This window comes from Balaenoptera borealis, assembly GCF_965194805.1.
Source record: "Balaenoptera borealis genome assembly, chromosome: 4".
Taxonomy (NCBI): Eukaryota; Metazoa; Chordata; class Mammalia; order Artiodactyla; family Balaenopteridae; genus Balaenoptera; species Balaenoptera borealis.
Window position 1 is genome coordinate 101,360,727 of NC_138861.1, and position 18,810 is coordinate 101,379,536.

General features: G+C 36.5%; 1 protein-coding gene and 1 pseudogene across 7 annotated transcripts in view; one reads left to right on the forward strand and one right to left on the reverse strand.

Moving 5' to 3' along the window:
• The window catches only part of ADGRA3 (adhesion G protein-coupled receptor A3), a 131,813-nt gene that overhangs the window by 60,477 nt on the left and 52,526 nt on the right, over positions 1-18,810 (forward strand). For 5 of the 6 annotated variants that reach the window (XR_014243683.1, XM_082389209.1, XM_082389210.1 and 2 more), the window contains 6 exons: positions 2,585-2,656; positions 4,391-4,551; positions 6,200-6,413; positions 13,530-13,694; positions 16,353-16,554; positions 17,489-17,644. Coding sequence is in view for 5 of the 6 variants with exons in the window: in XM_082389209.1 (XP_082245335.1) it covers positions 2,585-2,656; positions 4,391-4,551; positions 6,200-6,413; positions 13,530-13,694; positions 16,353-16,554; positions 17,489-17,644 (970 nt within the window). In the remaining variant the exon portion in view is untranslated. The remainder of the gene's footprint in view (positions 1-2,584; positions 2,657-4,390; positions 4,552-6,199; positions 6,414-13,529; positions 13,695-16,352; positions 16,555-17,488; positions 17,645-18,810) is intronic. The other variant, XM_082389212.1, reaches the window with a different exon arrangement.
• LOC309627349 (large ribosomal subunit protein eL33 pseudogene) overlaps positions 1-18,810 on the reverse strand; it is a 103,347-nt pseudogene that overhangs the window by 2,718 nt on the left and 81,819 nt on the right. The gene's annotated exons all lie outside the window — the stretch shown is intronic.

The window sequence follows — 18,810 nt, forward strand, 5'->3', positions numbered from 1 at the left end:
ATATACACTTAACTTACAGGAATACAAATATATCTGTGTAGCAAAAAGTAGGTAAAGAAAAAATTGACAGAGTAAGAAGCAACATGAGTGGGAGTGGGTGGATAATTCACCTACCACCCCATTCAGTAAACTACGTTAGGACACAAGAGCAGTGTCTGTGCTGTGAACGTTGTCATTCTCAGTTTCCTTATGCTTTTTTTGGTGTAAGCACCTCAGAGTTGGAATGTGATTTTAATGTTTTAAAGTATGTGTAGGTTTTTATGGCCACCAGCCGAAGCCAATTACTTCATAGGTGTCCAGCCAAACAAATAGCAGTCTGTTCCAACACTGGAGGAAAAATTGGTTTGTGTTGGTACATACTGAGAGGATGGCATGTCTGTCTCCAATGTGATTGCTTCCTCTGTGATTTCCAAGGAAAAAAAAAATTTATAATACCTAATAATTAGAATAAAGTTACCTAGTAATTAGAGTCTAATGGTCCCTGTAAGCTTCAGTTATTTTGTTTATACTTAAATCCTATATTTGTAAAATATATTTTTATTTCCAACTTACTACTATGGACTCTTTCAAAACATCTAAAAAAATATCACAGGTAATTGTATAAGGAATCTCCATGGACCCATGAATCAGTTTCAACACTTAGCAACTCATAGCCAGTCTTGTTTTAGTTACACCTCACATCTCTTGTCTTCCTGAGTACATTTTAAAGTAAATCCCAGAAGTCATATAATTTCACATAGTGTACCTTCATAAAAGTATAGTTGTTCATTTTAATTGCATCTAAGTTACTTTCTTAAAACATTACAGTGATTTACACTCCATCAGCTGTACCCTTTTCAAAATCCACATTCAGTATTCACTCTGATAGGCCAAAAAAGAAAAGGGCTTCGCTTTCGCGGTTCTTTTGATTTGCAAGTATTCTTTTTGTTTGTTTAAGTTCCTAGGCAATTCTTTTGTGAAGATCAAAATTATTTTATCCAGCCTTTTTTCTATCAAAAAAATCCTAAGACAATAAAAATGAATCCAGTGATGTTCTTACTGAAATCCATTATATCAGTATATTAATTTGTGAGGGATTGGTGTTTGTGTAATATTAAGTCTTCCCATCCAGGAATACGTTGCTGCAGGTGTCATGGTAACAGCTGACCTCTCCCCCATCAATTCTCTTTCCTCTCCTCACTGGAGAATCCATCTACCCCATTGTCACTTTCTTCCACACTTGAAGGATGAAACTCAGACTCTGGAGGAGAGGCAGGCCTCCTTGCAGGTCTCAGGACTTCTTCCGTGAGAATTCTAGGTCCAAATTTTATCATTCTTTTTTTTTTTTTTAATTATTTTTTTAAACTTATTTTTGGCTGCATTGGGTCTTCATTGTTGCATGTGGGCTTTCTCTAGTTGCAGCGAGCAGGGGCTACCCTTCGTTGCGGTGCTCGGGCTTCTCATCGCAGTGGCTTCTCTTTTGCGGAGCCCGGGCTCTAGGCGTGCTGTGGCACGAGGGCTCAGTAGTTGTGGCTCGCGGGCTCTAGAGCACAGGCTCAGTAGTTGTGGTGCCCGGGCTTAGTTGCTCTGTGGCATGTGTGATCTTCCTGGACCAGGGCTCGAACCTGTGTCCCCTGCATTGGCAGGCGGATTCTTAACCACTGTGCCACAAGGGAAGTCCCAAAATTTTATCATTCTTGTTACTACAATAGGCACAGAAAAGATCTTGTGATGGTTGGATCATGCTGCCATTTTCCCAGAGTCCTTGCTAGCGCCACCTAAAGGTGGGGTCTGAACAGTCAGCCACCACAATTGAGCACCTACTATATACCCCAGTTTGTTACTAGCTGACAGAGGTACCCCAGTAAATAAGACACACAAGTCCTTCCTCTCCTGGAGCTTATAGTCAATCATGGAAGAAATCACAAAAAATGATTTGGTCAAACCATGATGGGTGTAACAAACTACTCATATTGTAGCATAAGGTGTTCTACAATTCATACAAAACTCTGCAAGTGTTTAGGTATTTATTAAAGCCATGATACAGGGGGAAACGAGAGAGGTTAAGTAATTTGCCCAAAGCCGACACGGAATTCTATCCCAAGTCTTCCGTCTTAAACCCTGGACTCATTTCACTCTGCCAACGTATTTTACTGGGTTACTGTCAGCTGTTGCTGGCCCTTCAGACCCTCCTTTTCCATGTTTTTTTAAATTTTTGCTTTCTTATGTGATACTGAGTGAACACATGAAGAATAATTCTAGTTGCAATGAGAGTATGACTAAAGATCTAGTTCAGGAAGTTAACTTTGAGGTTCACATGATATTTGATAGAAAAATCCTTATCCAGCAGTAATTTTAAATAATTTTGTTTACTGCTTTATATAAGGTTAAGAACAATTTACTTCTTCAACTTTGGAGAAAATATTTACTAGATGTTTCTCTTCCTAAGATTTAAAACAACTTTCATAAATTCTTTATAGCAGTAGTTAATGATAGGACATTTTAGGAAATATAAAATAAAATGTAATAAATGTAATAAAATATAAGATAAAATGATATATAATTGTTAGCATTTCTTAAAGTGTAATTATTTCTTTTTTTCCAGAAACCTTTCAGGGAATTTGTTTTCATCATTATCTCAAGGAACTTTTGATTATCTTGGCTCATTACGATCTTTGTAAGTAAGAATTTTTCTCCTGTTTTAGTAAATACATTTTTGTGTTTTAAAATTAAAAAGTTATTATATGGCTTAAGAGACTTCATGGGAAAAGCTTGTGATTTTGCAATAATTAGAATCTCACTTGAGAACTTGCATTCACATTGAAAAACATACCATAAACCTTAATAATGTGTTTCAGGCTGGGACGACCATTTTCTCCTTAGAATACTACTCTCTCTCTCTAATTTATATTTAAAGTAAATAAATTGGTAATTTTTTCTCTTTGTGTTTCCAAATCAGAAAATATTTTGTTCAGCTAATTAAATTCCCAAAGTATAAAATATGCCTCCCTCCCTATGAAGAATTTATAGTTAAGACTATGTTATGCTTTAGCGATTTAATTTTATCCTGTAACTCCATCCCCAAACTGAATTCACAACTTATTACTGAGATTTCTAGGCATGCTTACATAGAATGCCTGCTTTATGAAGTCAATGTAAGGTCATATTTACATAATTCTCTGTAGCTTTAGAGCTGGCTGATGTTTTTCCCCCCAAAACGCAGTTTTATTAAGTGCAAGATTGTATAGGAGTTACTTTTGAAGCTAACTGTATTTTCAGATAAACCTTAATATATTTCAAAGTATAAGTTATAATGATTTCTGTTGGAATTACAGTTAAATATAATGTTTTTCAAATTTTTATGGTCTATGACATATGGGCTTGAGTCTCTTTTTCCAGTGAAAAATGTCTTCTCTGCCAGATGTCTCTGTTTGATGTATGCTGACTTCTTCCCTTTTTTCTCTTCCCCTCCCCTTCTTTTTTCCCTTCCCTCCTCCTCATCTTTCGTTTTCTAAATTTATCATTTCAGTCTCATTTAGCAGTTTTCATTGGAATGTAGCTGATAGGTTAGGCTCTCATGGTGCTCCTCACTATGGCAGACACATGTATGTACTTCTAGAATCACACTGCATCAAACTCTATCTGGTCTTTTTGGTACTGCTGCGGTTCTTATCCAGAAAACTGCTTTTTAGTGAAAACATCTCCTTTTAGTGGGCTCATGTCAGCCATTTCTGTGAAGTTTAGGAAATAAAGGCTGTAAAAACAATCTGGCTTTTGAGACCCTGGATAGCAGGAATGTAGGAAGTATTTTCATCCAAAAATTGGGCAAAATTGCCAGTGTTTATAACTGATAGTGCTGGAAACTGACCAGAAGGTGGTGCTTAGGAATTAGAAGTCAGCCAGTCATCCTAGTCAGATAAACACAATATAACCATGTGAAACAGTCATATATTGCTTTATGTTGCCAGAATTAACAGAGTTTGCAGGTATTTAAGCCAAGAACATGGCAGTGATGCTGGAAAAATTGCGGAAGGCTTCAAGATCCAGTATTTGTGCCACAGACTGGATGAAAGGGTAAAAGTTTGATAGACACAAAGGATGGGGATGTGGTATTCCAGTACCCTGGGCTTCAGGAGTTCATTACATAGATGAGGAATAGATTTTGTTCACATACCAACTTTGATTGAAAGTGGATTCACTCCCCGAATCAGCAGGGAAGGGAGCTGGGGTCAGGCATTTGGTGTCATCTCAAGGGAAAGGAGACCATAACCAGTTGATGGTACAGTATGTGCCGTAGCATGGTAAGGGCGAGTAGGAATGTGCTTGCCACCCAAAGGGTAAGCCAACATGAAGCAAAAGTGCTATTTAATTCATTCACCATAACCTCTAAATTGCATTTTGTATGCTACAGAGAATTTCAGACTGAGTATCTGCTGTGTGATTGTAACATACTGTGGATGCATCGCTGGGTAAAGGAGAGAAACATCACGGTACGGGACACACGGTGTGTTTATCCTAAGTCTCTTCAGGCCCAGCCAGTCACAGGTGTGAAGCAGGAGTTGTTGACGTGCGGTAAGGAAGAAAAACTGAGAAAGGGTTAACTGTATTTTCCTTGCTATCTTGTTTTTCCTGACAAACTGCAGAGTTCTGTTTACACATTGGGACTGATTACAACTGTCAGTCTTCATGGATTTGATAATATTTAGTTTTTGCTGACAATTAAGTCAGCTGGATTAAAAAACAATTTTTTATTGGTGTTTAAAGTTCTTAGGTTCTGAACAGCTTTCTTTATGAAGTCCAGTTTCAATAAATAGTATAGATCTTCAGATTTTCTAACAGCAAATCAGGAATTTGTTGATAGTAATAAAATCTCAGGATACAGTCACATTTTGTTGGTGGGGTGTGAATTGATACAGCCTTTTTGAAGGATAGTTTGGCAATATGTATTGGTGTTCTTAAAGAATTGATACAACTTCATATAGTAATTCTGCATGTAGGGGTTAATTCTTAAGAAATCATCACCTATGTATGTAAGTCTTCAGACTTTGTGAACATATCCTAAATTCTCAAAAATAGGGCATTGGTTTAATTATGGCACATCAATTCAGTGAAATAGTATGCAGCTATTGAAAGTCATGATTTTTAAGACTATCTGAAGGCTTGAGGGAAATAACACATTTACCATGTGCTAAATGAAAAACAAAAGACAGAAAACAAAAACATCAACCAAAAACAGTCCTTAAAATGATAGAGGTAGGTTCTAGTTTAGTCTTTGTGTTTGAAAATAGACAACTGTATCAGTTTTTTCCTTTTATTTTTATTATCATTATTGTTTCACATGTAAAATATGCTCATTGGATTAAAGATTTATGAAAAGAAATAATGTATGCATATATCAAATTACCTTGGTGTACACTTTAAATAACTTATAATTTTGTCAGTTATACCTCCATAAAGCTGGGGGAAAAAATGAAAAACTAAAAGAAGAAAAAAACAAAACCCATACTTACATTCTTATCACTCATAGGTAGCTAATGTCAAGGATACCTTGGTGTGTCATCTTCTATACCTTTTTATTATGTTTTGTCCAAAATATCATACTCTAATGTTATTTTGTAACCTTTTGTAACTGGAAATGGTGTAAACTTGTTTCCTCATCATATAGAAGATGCATACCAATCCATTATATAGATGTGGCCATAACTTTTATTTTTTCATTACAGAGATGTAGCCATAGCAATTTCATTATTACTGCATATTTAGGTTAATAATTTCTCACTCCATAAACGTTCAAAGGATTAATTTCCTTGTGTACATCTTTACATATTAGCTATTTAGGATAGAATACTACTAAAAGTAGAATTATTGTGTTAGACAAAGGGACTAAATATTTTAAAGGCTTTTAATGAGCCAAGAGATTTGTGTACATTTTTGCGTATGTAGTTAAAACTCTCTTTTATTTTTCTTACTGGAAGGAAATATATCAGCTTTGTAAAAGTTGATATGAAATGGTTTCATTTTAATTTTGCTTAACGGTGTTTTCATCTTGGACCCTCTTAATTCAGTAATAGCTTTGTTGATACTAACATTAGAATGCTGATTACTGAGGAATTTGTTTTTCCATTTTTAAAATTTCAATTAGAGTTTCTATAATTTTAAATTTTGGAGTGTGAATATAGTATTGTATTTGTTAACTGAATCTTTATTTTACTGTCTCTAGATCCTCCCCTTGAATTACCATCTTTCTACATGACTCCATCTCATCGTCAAGTTGTGTTTGAAGGAGACAGCCTTCCTTTCCAGTGCATGGCTTCATATATTGATCAAGACATGCAAGTGTTATGGTATCAGGATGGGCGAATAGTCGAAACTGATGAATCCCAAGGTATCTTTGTTGAAAAGAACATGATTCACAACTGCTCATTGATTGCAAGGTAAACTTTTTTTAGATGAGGAATTGTCTCTGTGGATTTTATTTATCATTTCGGAATTGTACTGTTTGGTTAGAATTTGAATGAATATTTTACCTTCTTGCATTTAAAAAAGCAAACTTCTGACATTTCTTTTCCTGATTGTTACTTATCTTCTAAAATTAAATAGCTATCTTTTCCATCCAGTTTTGGAGGAAAAAAGCATAGGATAAAAGGGAAACACTGTTTAAAAGTGGGAGACTTTTTGTTTAAAGTCTTAAGAGGAAAAAATGTAAACTTTTAGTGCCAAACTTAATTTCTAACAATTTCCTGCTACTAATAAGCTTAGAATTTCACTTTTGGGAATCACCTAATTTTCACTGTCTTATGATTAATGTAACATTTTAAGATACTTCCTTTTTTCACCCCACTAGTATAAAAGAATATAACACCTGTCAACCCCACGATTGGTGCAAGCACAGCAATAGTTAATTTGAATGAACTTAAAGTACAAAAAACAGGATAAAAATAAATATGATGTTATCACTTACATATTTTATTTTGGTAAAATCTTAATCTGTAGGTATTGAATTTTCTCTTTCCTTCTCTCTGCCTCTCTTTCTGTCTCTGTGTATCTCTCCAAGCCTTTTTCTGTCTCTCTCTCTCTTTCCTTCCTATCAATTTCATAAAGATAGACCTCAGCTTGAATATTGAAGAGTAGATCTGGAGTTTCTCTGTAGTTTCTCAACTCTCTCCTGGGGCACTTTAGGGTAGTATTACAAAAGCATCATGAAAAAATTACCAAGAAACTAAAAGCTGTCTGAGTTGAGACTCAGGTTTGGGAATTTTGAGGTTCGAATATTCTATTTTATAATATCTCTTTCTCTTCTGAGATTTCCTATCTGTCTGTTAGAAGCATATTTTCATTTGTGTCTTTTAACTTTTATAGTAGATACCCTTAAATCCTTGCTTTCTTATTCCAGTATCTGGGTCATCTTGGGATCATCACCTTGACTATTTTTCTTATGAATATGGTTTATATTTCCCTATTTTAAAAATATTGTTTATATGTCTGGTAACGTTGGATTGTATCCTGGACATTGTGAATGATTTACTATAGAGAAGTTGACAGAGTACAGCTTATGGGACCAATCTGGCCTATGAATGTTTTTTTTATAGTTTTAAATGGTTACATTTCAAATGGTTATAAAAGTACCTACATAATGTTCTCAGTGTTGCTTCTTGGTCAGCAAAGCCTAAAGTATTTACTATCTGGCCTTCAAAGAAAAAGTTTGCTGACCCCTGACTCTGGATTCCTTTGTATTCTTCTCAAGACAGCTGATTTTGTTTCATTGGACAGTTACCTTGGTTAAATTCAAACTCCTAGATCTGGCTTTTCTGTATTAGGCAGCCAGTGAAATCTGCTTGGTGTTTGTCCTGTCTACCTGTAGGTCGGGGTCAGTTAAAGAGCTGGGTGGATTTTATATGCAGAAGTTTGGGCTTCCAGCCAGGCTCCTTTCTACCTCTGTCCTCTGATTTTTCAACCAGTAAGATTTTGAGTTTCTATTTGAATAATGCCTCCCCTTGGGCAAAAGCCATTAAAGAAATTTCCTGGTTACTCCCCACTGCCAATCCCTTCTTCCTGCTGTCAGGTCCTCTTTGGTTTCTGCTTGCTTTGGATCACTCTCCATGTGTTCAGATAGTTATCATATTGTAGTTTTGTTCACAGCTTATAACTAACTGTTAATTGCAGGGAGGGTGGTTTGATAGGAGCCACTCTGCTATTACCAGAAGCAGAGTTCTTTCATTAGGGGATAAGATTGTTAGGAAAGTTTTTGTTTTTTTTTTTTTTTGAAAATTTTATTTATTTATTTATTTATTTATTTATTATTTATGGCTGTGTTGGGTCTTCGTTTCTGTGCTAGGGCTTTCTCTAGTTGCGGTAAGTGGGGGCCACTCTTCATCGCGGTGCGCGGGCCTCTCACTGTCGTGGCCTCTCTTGTTGCGGAGTACAGGCTCTAGATGCGCAGGCTCAGTAATTGTGGCTCACGGGCCTAGTTGCTCCGCGGCATGTGGGATCTTCCCAGACCAGGGCTCGAACCCATGTCCCCTGCATTGGCAGGCAGATTCTCAACCACTGTGCCACCAGGGAAGCCCAGGAAAGTTTTTTATATGTTCTTTGCACTTAATATTAAGTTCTAGTGAGAAGATTCTAATTGTTACATTATTTTTACTGTGTAATAATTTCACAAGTGTATACATACGTCAAAACTTAGCAAACTGTATATATATGTATTTTTTTGGCTGCATTGGGTCTTGGTTGCTGCGTGCGGGCTATCTCTAGCTGTGGCGAGCAGGGGCTACTCTTCGTTGCGGTGCGCGGGCTTCTCATTGCAGTGGCTTCTCTTGTTGCAGAGCACAGGCTCTAGGCGCTCGGCTTCAGTAGTTGCAGCACGCGGACCCGCGGGCTCAGTAGTTGTGGCGCACGGGCTTAGTTGCTCCGCGGCATGTGGGATCTTCCTGGACCAGGGATAGAACCCGTTTCCCCTGCATTGGCAGGCGGATTCTTAACCACTGCACCACCAGGGAAGTCCCCAAATTGTATATTTTAAGCAGTTTATTTTCTGAGTAGACAATAATTGACATATAATACAACAGAAAAGCTTTAAAAATGTAATAGAACCCTTTTCTGAATAAAAGAGCCTTTTTAAAAAAGTTTTATTGAAAAGTATAATTGATTTACAGTGTTGTGTTAATTTCTGCTCTACAGCAAAGTGACTGAATTATATGTATATTATTCTTTTTCATATTCTTTTCCATTATTGTTTATCACAAGATATTGGATATAGTTCCAAGAGCTTTAATTTAACTCTTAAATTTTGTAGCTATAAAGTAACTAGATTTACTTTATAAATTTATTTCTGTAAGTCATGCTTAAATTAATCTAAATTCCTTTAGCATTACAAAAAAAATTAATTCTAAGGATAGCAACTTCGCCTAACATTTTTTTGTTGGTAGGGACACTTACCAAAGTGAAAATCTTTCATATGAAGACTGAGAAGTCCTTTACACAGAGTTAACCCCAGAATAATAAAGAAGTTGTAGGAAAAGGAAATATGTGGTTATTGGACTGGTTAACCTCATACACCTCTTGATTCTTCATTGGTCTCCGCATGTCATTGATCCTTCATTAGTAAGAATCAGAGTTTGTATTTTTCCTAGACACTGAAATTGAAGCTACCTCCTTCTCCTTAAATCTCCTAATATGTCGTGTTGAGGATTCCTGAAAAATTTATTCCGATAATTGGTTTTAGACATTGAAGGTATTACTGAAAGTTAGGTTAGGACCATTTTCCCCAGAGGGTATGCTGATGTATCCTGGGGTGCCACAGTGTGTTAACGGAGGTGCTGTGCGGTATTTTAAGTGTTTGAGCATAGTGATACTGGACATTTGTGAGACACCACACAGCTACCAGCTCCAGGCAGTTAGGGTGTTGAATTTACATGATGCTGCATCCCTTTTGCTGGTGCCATACTTTAGATAATGGGATTTTGACAGTTACTATGGTGCAAAGCAAGTAGTGTGTAAAAATCATTTTGGAACAAGGAATACGGATATCACTGTTTGATCTGTATCTAACGTTTGATTAATTTTGGAGTGCCCAATAGGCATGCACAACCCATTAGGAAGTAGTTGTGGTTAAGAATGAAATATTTTAATTGATGTGTGGTTTTTTTTCAAATGGCTTCTAAGTTATTAGGACATATATACACAGTTTTAGGATTGCATTTAGTCATTGGAACCGCCCTAGGTGTTTTTTTTTGTTTTCCTTTCTATTTTATTCTGTTACAGTCAATTGCATTTTTTTAAACATCTCTATTAGAGTATAATTGCTTTACAATGTTGTGTTAGTTTATGCTGTACAACAAGGTGAATCAGCTATACGTATACATATAACCCCATACCCCCTTCCTCTTGCATGTCCCTCCTACCCTCCCTATCCCACCCCTCTAGGTGGTCACAAAGCACTGAGCTGATCTCCCTGTGCTATGCGGCTGCTTCCCACTAGCTAGCTATTTTACATTTGGTAGTGTATATATGTCCATGCCACTCTCTCACTTTGTCACAGCTTACCCTCCCCTGCACCGTGTCCTCCAGTCCATTTTCTACATCTGCGTCTTTATTCCTCTCCTGCCCCTAGGTTCATCAGAACCATTTTTTTTTTTTAGATTCCATATATATGTGTTAGCATACGGTACTTATTTTTCTCTTTCTGGCTTACTGCACTCTGTATGACAGACTCTAGGTCCATCCACCTCACTACAAATAACTCAGTTTCATTTCTTTTTATGGCTGAGAAATATTCCGTTGTATATATGTGCCACATCTTCTTTATCCATTCATCTGTCGATGGACACTTAGGTTGATTCCACGTCCTGGCTATTGTAAATAGAGCTGCAGTGAACATTGTGGTACGTGACTCTTTTTGAATTATGTTTTTCTCGGGGTATATGCCCAGTAGTGGGATTGCTGGGTCGTATGGTAGTTCTACTTTTAGTTTTTTAAGGAACCTCCATACTGTTCTTCATAGTGGCTGTATCAATTTACATTCCCACCAACAGTGCAAGAGGGTTCCCTTTTCTCCACACCCTCTCCAGCATTTATTGTTTGTAGATTTTTTGATGATGGCCATTCTGACTGGTGTGAGGTGATACCTCATTGTAGTTTTGATTTCCATTTCTCTAATGATTAGTGATGTTGAGCATCCTTTCTTGTGTTTGTTGGCAATCTGTATCTCTTCTTTGGAGAAATGTGTATTTAGGTCTTCTGCCCATTTTTGGATTGGGTTGTTTGTTTTTTTGCTATTGAGCTGCATGAGCTGCTTGTAAATTTTGGAGATTAATCCTTTGTCAGTTGCTTCGTTTGCAAATATTTTCTCCCATTCTGAGGGTTGTCTTTTCGTCTTGTTTCCTTTGATGTGCAAAAGCTTTTAAGTTTCATTAGGTCCCATTTGTTTATTTTTGTTTTCATTTCCATTTCTCTAGGAGGTGGGTCAAAAAGGATCTTGCTGTGATTTATGTCATAGGGTGTTCTGCCTATTTTTTCCTCTAAGAGTTTGATAGTGTCTGGCCTTACATTTAGGTCTTTAATCCATTTTGAGTTTATTTTTGTGTATGGTGTTAGGGAGTGTTCTAATTTCATTCTTTTACATGTATCTGTCCAGTTTTCCCAGCACCACTTACTGAAGGGGCTGTCTTTTCTCCATTGTATATTCTTCCCTCCTTTATCAAAGATAAGGTGACCATATGTGCATGGGTTTATCTCTGGGCTTCCTATCCTGTTCCATTGATGTACATTTCTGTTTTTGTGCCAGTACCATACTGTCTTGATTACTGTAGCTTTGTAGTATAGTCTGAAGTCAGGTAGCCTCATTCCTCCAGCTTCATTTTTCTTTCTCAAGATTACTTTGGCTCTTTGGGGTCTTTTGTGTTTCCATACAAACTGTAAAATTTTTTGTTCTAGTTCTGTGAAAAATACCATTGGTAGTTTGATAGGGATTGCATTGAATCTGTAGATTGCTTTCACCTTAGGTGTTTCTTTTAGGCTAGGGGCATTGTGGAAGTTATCTAGTCAGTGAAGGAACCGTGAACCAAGAAAATTTGGAGAGCTCTGGATTAGAGAATGCTTTTTATTGCCAAAAATTTTTATATACTTCTTCCTAGTTCAGTAGAGTTATGCAAAGTACAATGTTTGACAGACTTTCTGGTTATTTAAATTTAATGTCAAACTCTTCTGTGTCATTTTACCTTGAATATATTTATTTCAGTGTTTTAGTTTGTTTACTAACTTAGTAAAGATGATAAATATTTTTTTGATTCAGAATCACAGTGCCTCATAGTCTTTATTAGAACATTTGTTGTGTAGCCATTAATGATTTTAGGAAGCTAGAAAAATGTGTTTTAATTTCAAGGCATTATTTTGTTAAGTTAATTAAAATTATACATGCTTTATGTCTAATGATTTATTTGTATCTACATAAAAGCAAAGTATAGTAGATCATGTGGGGGGAATAAAGTTTAATTGAAGGTTCTGACATTTGCTCTTTAATTAATAGGTTTTATATTAGAGAATTATGATTTCATCTTGAAAGTTGAATTTTCTGACAGCTATTTAGAAATATAGCTGTTATTATAAGTTGAAGTGTGCTTTTAAATGGAAAGCTACTTTTGTTAAAGCATTAATTGGTAATTTATTAAATCCTTTTAGAGACAGGTTTTAACCCCTTTTCCACAAAATATTTCATTTTAAATATTAATTACACACTTCATAATATTAGTCTTCTTCATGCTGGAGTATGGATCTGAAAAGGTAGATGTAACTTGGAAACTCTCTATTAGTTTTTTTTTTAATTATCATTTTGTTTTTGATTTTTTTCTTTTTTTATTGAAGTATAGTTGATTTATAATGTGTTAGTTTCAGTTGTACAGCAAAGTGATTCAGTTATACATGTATGCATGTATCTATTTTAGATTCTTCTCCCTTATAGGTTATTCCAAAATATTGAGTGAAGTTCCCTGCTGGTTACCATTTTATATATAGGAGTGTGTGTATACTGATCCCAAACACCTAATTTATCCCTCCTCCCCCCTTTCCCCTTTGGTAACCATAAGTTTGTTTTCTATGTCTCTGGGTCTATTTCTGTTTTTATTGCTTGTATGTGTAATTAAAAAAAAAAAGATTACAAATGAACTTATATACAAAACAGAAACTGACGCTCCTTTAGTTTTGCTGAAGGAAGTGCCATGATGTTTCTGCCTTGGCACTTGGTTTCTGCTCCCTGTGGTGGCTTGCCCTCCCTTTTCTTGGAGGGAGAAGTCTCAGTGCCACTCCATTCATTCTTCTTCTATAGCCTTTACTGTAGTATTTTAGGTCTCCCTTTACCTGCCTGTCTTGACTTGCTGCTGAAGTATTTAAATGGAGGGGTTATTTTTTTATTATTATTATTTTTTTTAACCTAGCAAGCAAGCGCTTGGCCTGCAGCATACATTCATGTTTGCTCAAAGAATGATCGAAGCACATGTTGTCTTCCTTCTTGCCTAACCATATTTTCTCTCTCTTTAAACTCTTTCTTCATGCAGTGCCCTAACCATTTCTAATATTCAGGCTGGATCGACTGGAAATTGGGGCTGTCACGTCCAGTCCAAACGTGGGAACAATACAAGAACCGTCGATATTGTGGTCTTAGAAAGCTCTGCGCAGTACTGTCCTCCGGAGAGGGTGGTAAACAATAAAGGGGATTTCAGGTCAGTGACATGGAGAGTGCTGGAAAGGGCTGACTGGCCCCTCATCTTTTTATTCTCAAAGGCATAGACATATGTGATCAGTCTCCTATCCTCAGAAAGAAAATTTGAGAAATGTATGTGTATTCACATATATATCCTTATATATCTAAGGACTACCCATAAGTGATTTCAGAATCATTTATGGAGATTAAAAGTAGAAACAGGTGCCTGAACTTTATCTCAGATCTATTGATTTATGAGTCTCTGAAGGCTGAGCCAGAAGTGTTCATTTTTATCAGGTGGTTTTGTTGTAAAAGTTAAGAACCACTACTTTAGGAAACAGTTTGGAAATTCTACTGAAATAGTGTGCTAATAGCATTTCCTGTTTTTTTTAAGGGCTTTTTTTGGATGACCTTTGGAAGGTTTTGTGGTGCTAATTGACTTTTAACCGTAGGCAGTTAAGTAGACATCATAATTAGCAGAAACACATAACCATTTTTCCTCCCCTTTGGTTCTTCTGGCAATTTAGCAAGAGGGACTTTGAGAAAGGAAGACTGTTGGGTGGTCTGAAAGCTGGGGAGCCACTAGTGTTGGACTCTGTTAAGATGATCAGAATGGGTTAAGTACTGCGATTTGTTTGCTATTTTTTTAGTAGAAAGTTTAGAATTTGTGAGAGCTAACAACTTTTACCTTAGACTCTCCTTACTTTCAAAGTTGCTTTAAAACATTATCTTTAAATATGTTATTTACCTAAAGTTCTTTATGTTTAGAATTTTAGTAATGAGTTATGCAGTTAATATAAATGAAGGGAAATATGTAGCTCTGTAAAGCAGCATAAAGATTGTTGAATACCCAGTTTATAGCTGTCTTATGATTGGTGGTATTGCTGCCTTGTGGCTGTAAGTCTGATTTTTAAGGATAAGAAGAAAAGCCCTTTGGTGTTAATCTTTCAAGTCAAAGGTAAAGAAGCAATAACATCTTTACCTCAGCTACTTCTTCATTGATTTTTTAAAAATTGTCTTTCGTCCTTCTCCCCCTCCCCCTTTTAAAATTCTCCTTGACATGAATGTGTGGAAATCATAATTTATTATTGCCAATGGATAAGTTTTGTATGTGGATTAACTGTTAATCTATAATATTTAAATATTTAAAGTATACTTTAAAGTGCAATATATAACATTTGTTAATTTTGTTAAGTTCAACATCTTCATTAAATAGTCACAGCATGTTTTCTCCTTAGGGTGGATTTTCTGTTTTTACTCATAGTTTTGGAGTATTTTCCATTTTTAAAAATAGAAGTAGAGTCTAATCATTTAACTGATTAATGAATTATTTATCTTTTGACATTCCGTAAGATATTATACAGTTACAACTTCCACTGCATTAATAAGATTTAGTTTAGTCTTGCTTGATCTTTTATATAGTTTTTCATAATGCATTGTATTTTGGTGTGGCTGATATTATAATTTAGCAGTTCATATGTTATGAGTCAGCTATAACTTTTATTAAATATGTTATTTTCATTCCCAGTTTTGGAGAAATAGAGCTCAAATAACAAAGATTTCTCTCAATCCAGTTAGTGCTGGTCCATACCAGCAGGTCAGTGTAGTCACTTCAGTTGCACAGTGACTGTACAATTTATCTGGGCTTCACCCAGATATATTCGGTTGTATATGGTATTGGACGTCTTCAAGACCCACCCCCACCCCCGCCATCCCAGCCAAGCGCAGAAGTTTGCTAAAAGGACTTATGGGATTCAGCGTATAGCTGTAGTGACATCTAAGATATAGTGATAGAGTAATATACATAGCTGGATAATAAGGGAAAAAGACACAGCTGGGTTCTGGAGAGATCCACGTGTAAGGTTCTTGATTATCTCTGCCTCCCAGGAAGGTCACACAGAGCTCACTACTCCTCCAGCCTTGAAAAGGCAGCAGCCTCTGTATAGTGTTTCTGCCCAGGGAAGCCCACTGGAGACGCAGCACCCAAAGTTCTTGTTGGGAGCTGGTCATGTAGGCATCCTCGGCCTACCTGATACCAAAATTTCAGAACCCCAGGAAGAAAGCAGGTGCTCAACATACACCATATTGCTTGTCCAGACAGTCTAGGTACAGTGAATCACCCTTACCAGTTAACTGTTTATGGGAACACTCCAAGCCCCAAGTTCCTAGGTGCCACCGAAGGGCCAGCATTGCAAGCAGGCCTTTCTAAGGACAGCAGTCTTGGGCCTGCTATGGTAGCTCTTTTCTACACATATACTAACTCTCCTTCTGTGAAAGGGCAAATTCTGTTTATATTGGATAAGATTCTGACCTTATGTAACTAATGGTTATATAAGCCAACAATGTAGTAACAGTAATTAAAAAGAAACGCAGGACCATTTAGTGTACCATTTTTCTTTTCTACTGGGTAAGATACAATTTCCCTGTCTGTTTATATTTAGAATATTTTAGGAAAATATTCTGTTACGGTAATAAAATATACTTGGCTGATAGCTTAAAACGGTTTAGTCCATTTTAACTTAAAAAAAAAAAATTGGGGGTCTTTATTATTAAAGGAGTTTTGTTTCTTCTTGATATTTCTCTGCTTCTGTGTGACATGTTCTAAACCTTGATTTTCCTCTCCTGTTACTAGTGTCACTGTAGGTTCTCTTAGGCCATTTTGTCTTCGTCTTTCTAGGTGGCCCAGAACACTGGCAGGCATTACTGCACATCTGCAGTGTACTCGGAATACCCACAGCGGTGGGATCTATCCCGGAAACGCACAGGATGAGAGAAAGGCCTGGCGCAGATGTGATCGAGGTGGCTTTTGGGCGGATGATGATTATTCTCGCTGCCAATATGCAAATGATGTCACTAGAGTTCTTTATATGTTTAATCAGGTAACTAGAAAGTCTTCAGATCTGCTGAGGGTGCTAATAAAACGTGGTACTCACACCAAATACATAAGATTTTTTTTTTTTTTAATACTAGGAAAGCATAGGATTTGGTGTTTATACGTCAGTGGACTGTGTCTTTGGGATCAGACCTGTCCTTCTCAACCAGAGGAGGACATCTCTGGCATCACTCTTCCTTTCCAGTTATGACCTGACTCTGTGCCTTTGCCTGAATACCTTCATCATCTGTATCTCCAGGCAAAATCCCAACCATCCTTCAAGTGCACCTGGGAAGCTACCCTTTAGTTCCTTTTATAAATCCTTTGTCACAAGTGATCCCTTGTTGCACTTGTACTATTCGTATGCTTTTCCTTATCTCTGCTTCTGTGTGTCTTTTTTTAAACCATAGCAGATTATAAGCAGCTGGCAGGTGGTTTCTGTGTGCTACACATTTTCTTACGTTCCCCTGCACCTGATATACACTTTTTGTAATGGTTGGTGCTGAGTCGTGTTTAAGTCAATAAATAAACAAATGTAAGACATTACTGGCAGTGCATGGCAGTACAGATAAGAGGCAAATAAGTGATTCATGCTCCCATGTGGCAGGAGTTCCAGGCCAGATATTGATCCTTCCTGGCTGGAATACTCGGGAAAGGTGTTAGTAGGCGATTGGAATTGAGTATATCTAGAATTTGGCTAGGTAGAGATGAAGAGATTGTGCAGCCCATTTATGTACTGTTATATTCCATTCCAAGTTAAAAATAATTCCTTCAGGTAAGTTTCCAATAATATTTCAGTTTTGGAAAAGCGCTTTAAGAAGGTCATAGTGAGTAAACGATAAAACATTTGAATTCATTGCCATGTTTTGAAATGCAAAGGTAAGATGTCAGAATTTCGTCCATCATTTTGCTAAGTGCTTCTTTTTGCCTTTTTCATATAGATGCCCCTCAATCTTACCAACGCTGTGGCCACAGCCCGACAATTATTGGCTTACACGGTGGAAGCAGCCAACTTTTCTGACAAGATGGATGTTATATTTGTGGCTGAAATGATAGAGAAATTTGGAAGATTTACTAAAGAGGAAAAATCAAAAGAGGTATTTTCTGGTTCAGATTTGTAGCATATAGCATATCAGCAAATGGTCATGTGATAGGGTTGAATCTGTATTTTGAAAGCCTGTTTATGTTTGCTGTATTTGAACTAAATATACCTTTTAACTTCTAAAAATTGTCATTGAAAAACCTATGCTCCATTATAGTGACTTGCTGGGAAGAGTAGAGGTGAACTGTCAGTTCTTGGAAATCACCGTGATAGGGCAGAGCCAGCCTGTGAGAAAGCAGCGTCCTGCATCACGTTGTAGGTCAGCCTGGCCGCTTCTCTCGGGCTGCCTGGGATTTCTCTTCTCCACAGTGTCAGGTGTTCATCCGTCTTAATGAGAGTTTTAAGCCCCCAGATCTTGTGTTAAATTGCTTAACTGCTTTTGGAATGTCCTAGAGAAGTGAAAGACTACGTTAGGAACTTTAAAAAAAATTCCATATGATTAAAATACACAAGTTATGAAAATTTAATAGCTTTGAAAAGTGGCCACGTTAAAAATGTGATATGCTTGTCCACATGATATCCTTTAAGGGAAAACTTTGGCAACCACGGTTTTCAGAATGAATGAGCAGCAAATAATGTTCTGAATAATTTTTTAGATGCAGATTAATATATTCTTAAACTTTAAGTTTCCAACTAGGTGAGAGCTTTATATAAACTGTTTCTCTTGTGATAAAATCACTTACATAAAAATGAATTTTAAAGGTAGAAGGAACTTAGATTAGGTCATACACTGAAGCCCAGAGAAAATTAAATGATTTACCTAAGGTTTTTCAGCTAGGTTAGTGCAGGGCTGAAAACAGAACCCAAGAACCTTGGCTGTCTAATCCAGAAGTTTCTGCTGTATAACATTTACTTTCTAGTACAGTGTTGCCCTGTCATTGTATTCCAAAAGTACTGTGGGGAAAAGACTGGACTAAACAAAGTCTAATGTATTTCTTTATGTGGGACATCTCAGATTCATTAATGTGCAGAAAGGTAAGTAATATGCCTTTTTCCTTAAATCATTTAACCAAGGAATTTTTTTTGTAAAGTATCTATTAATATCTTGCATTTTGGTGATAAGTTTTGAAACTGCAGCCCTAGTACATGAGGTACTTTACTTGATGTGACGTAGCTGTTAAAGGAAAGGAAATAGTGACATGTATGTAAATGGGATTCAGG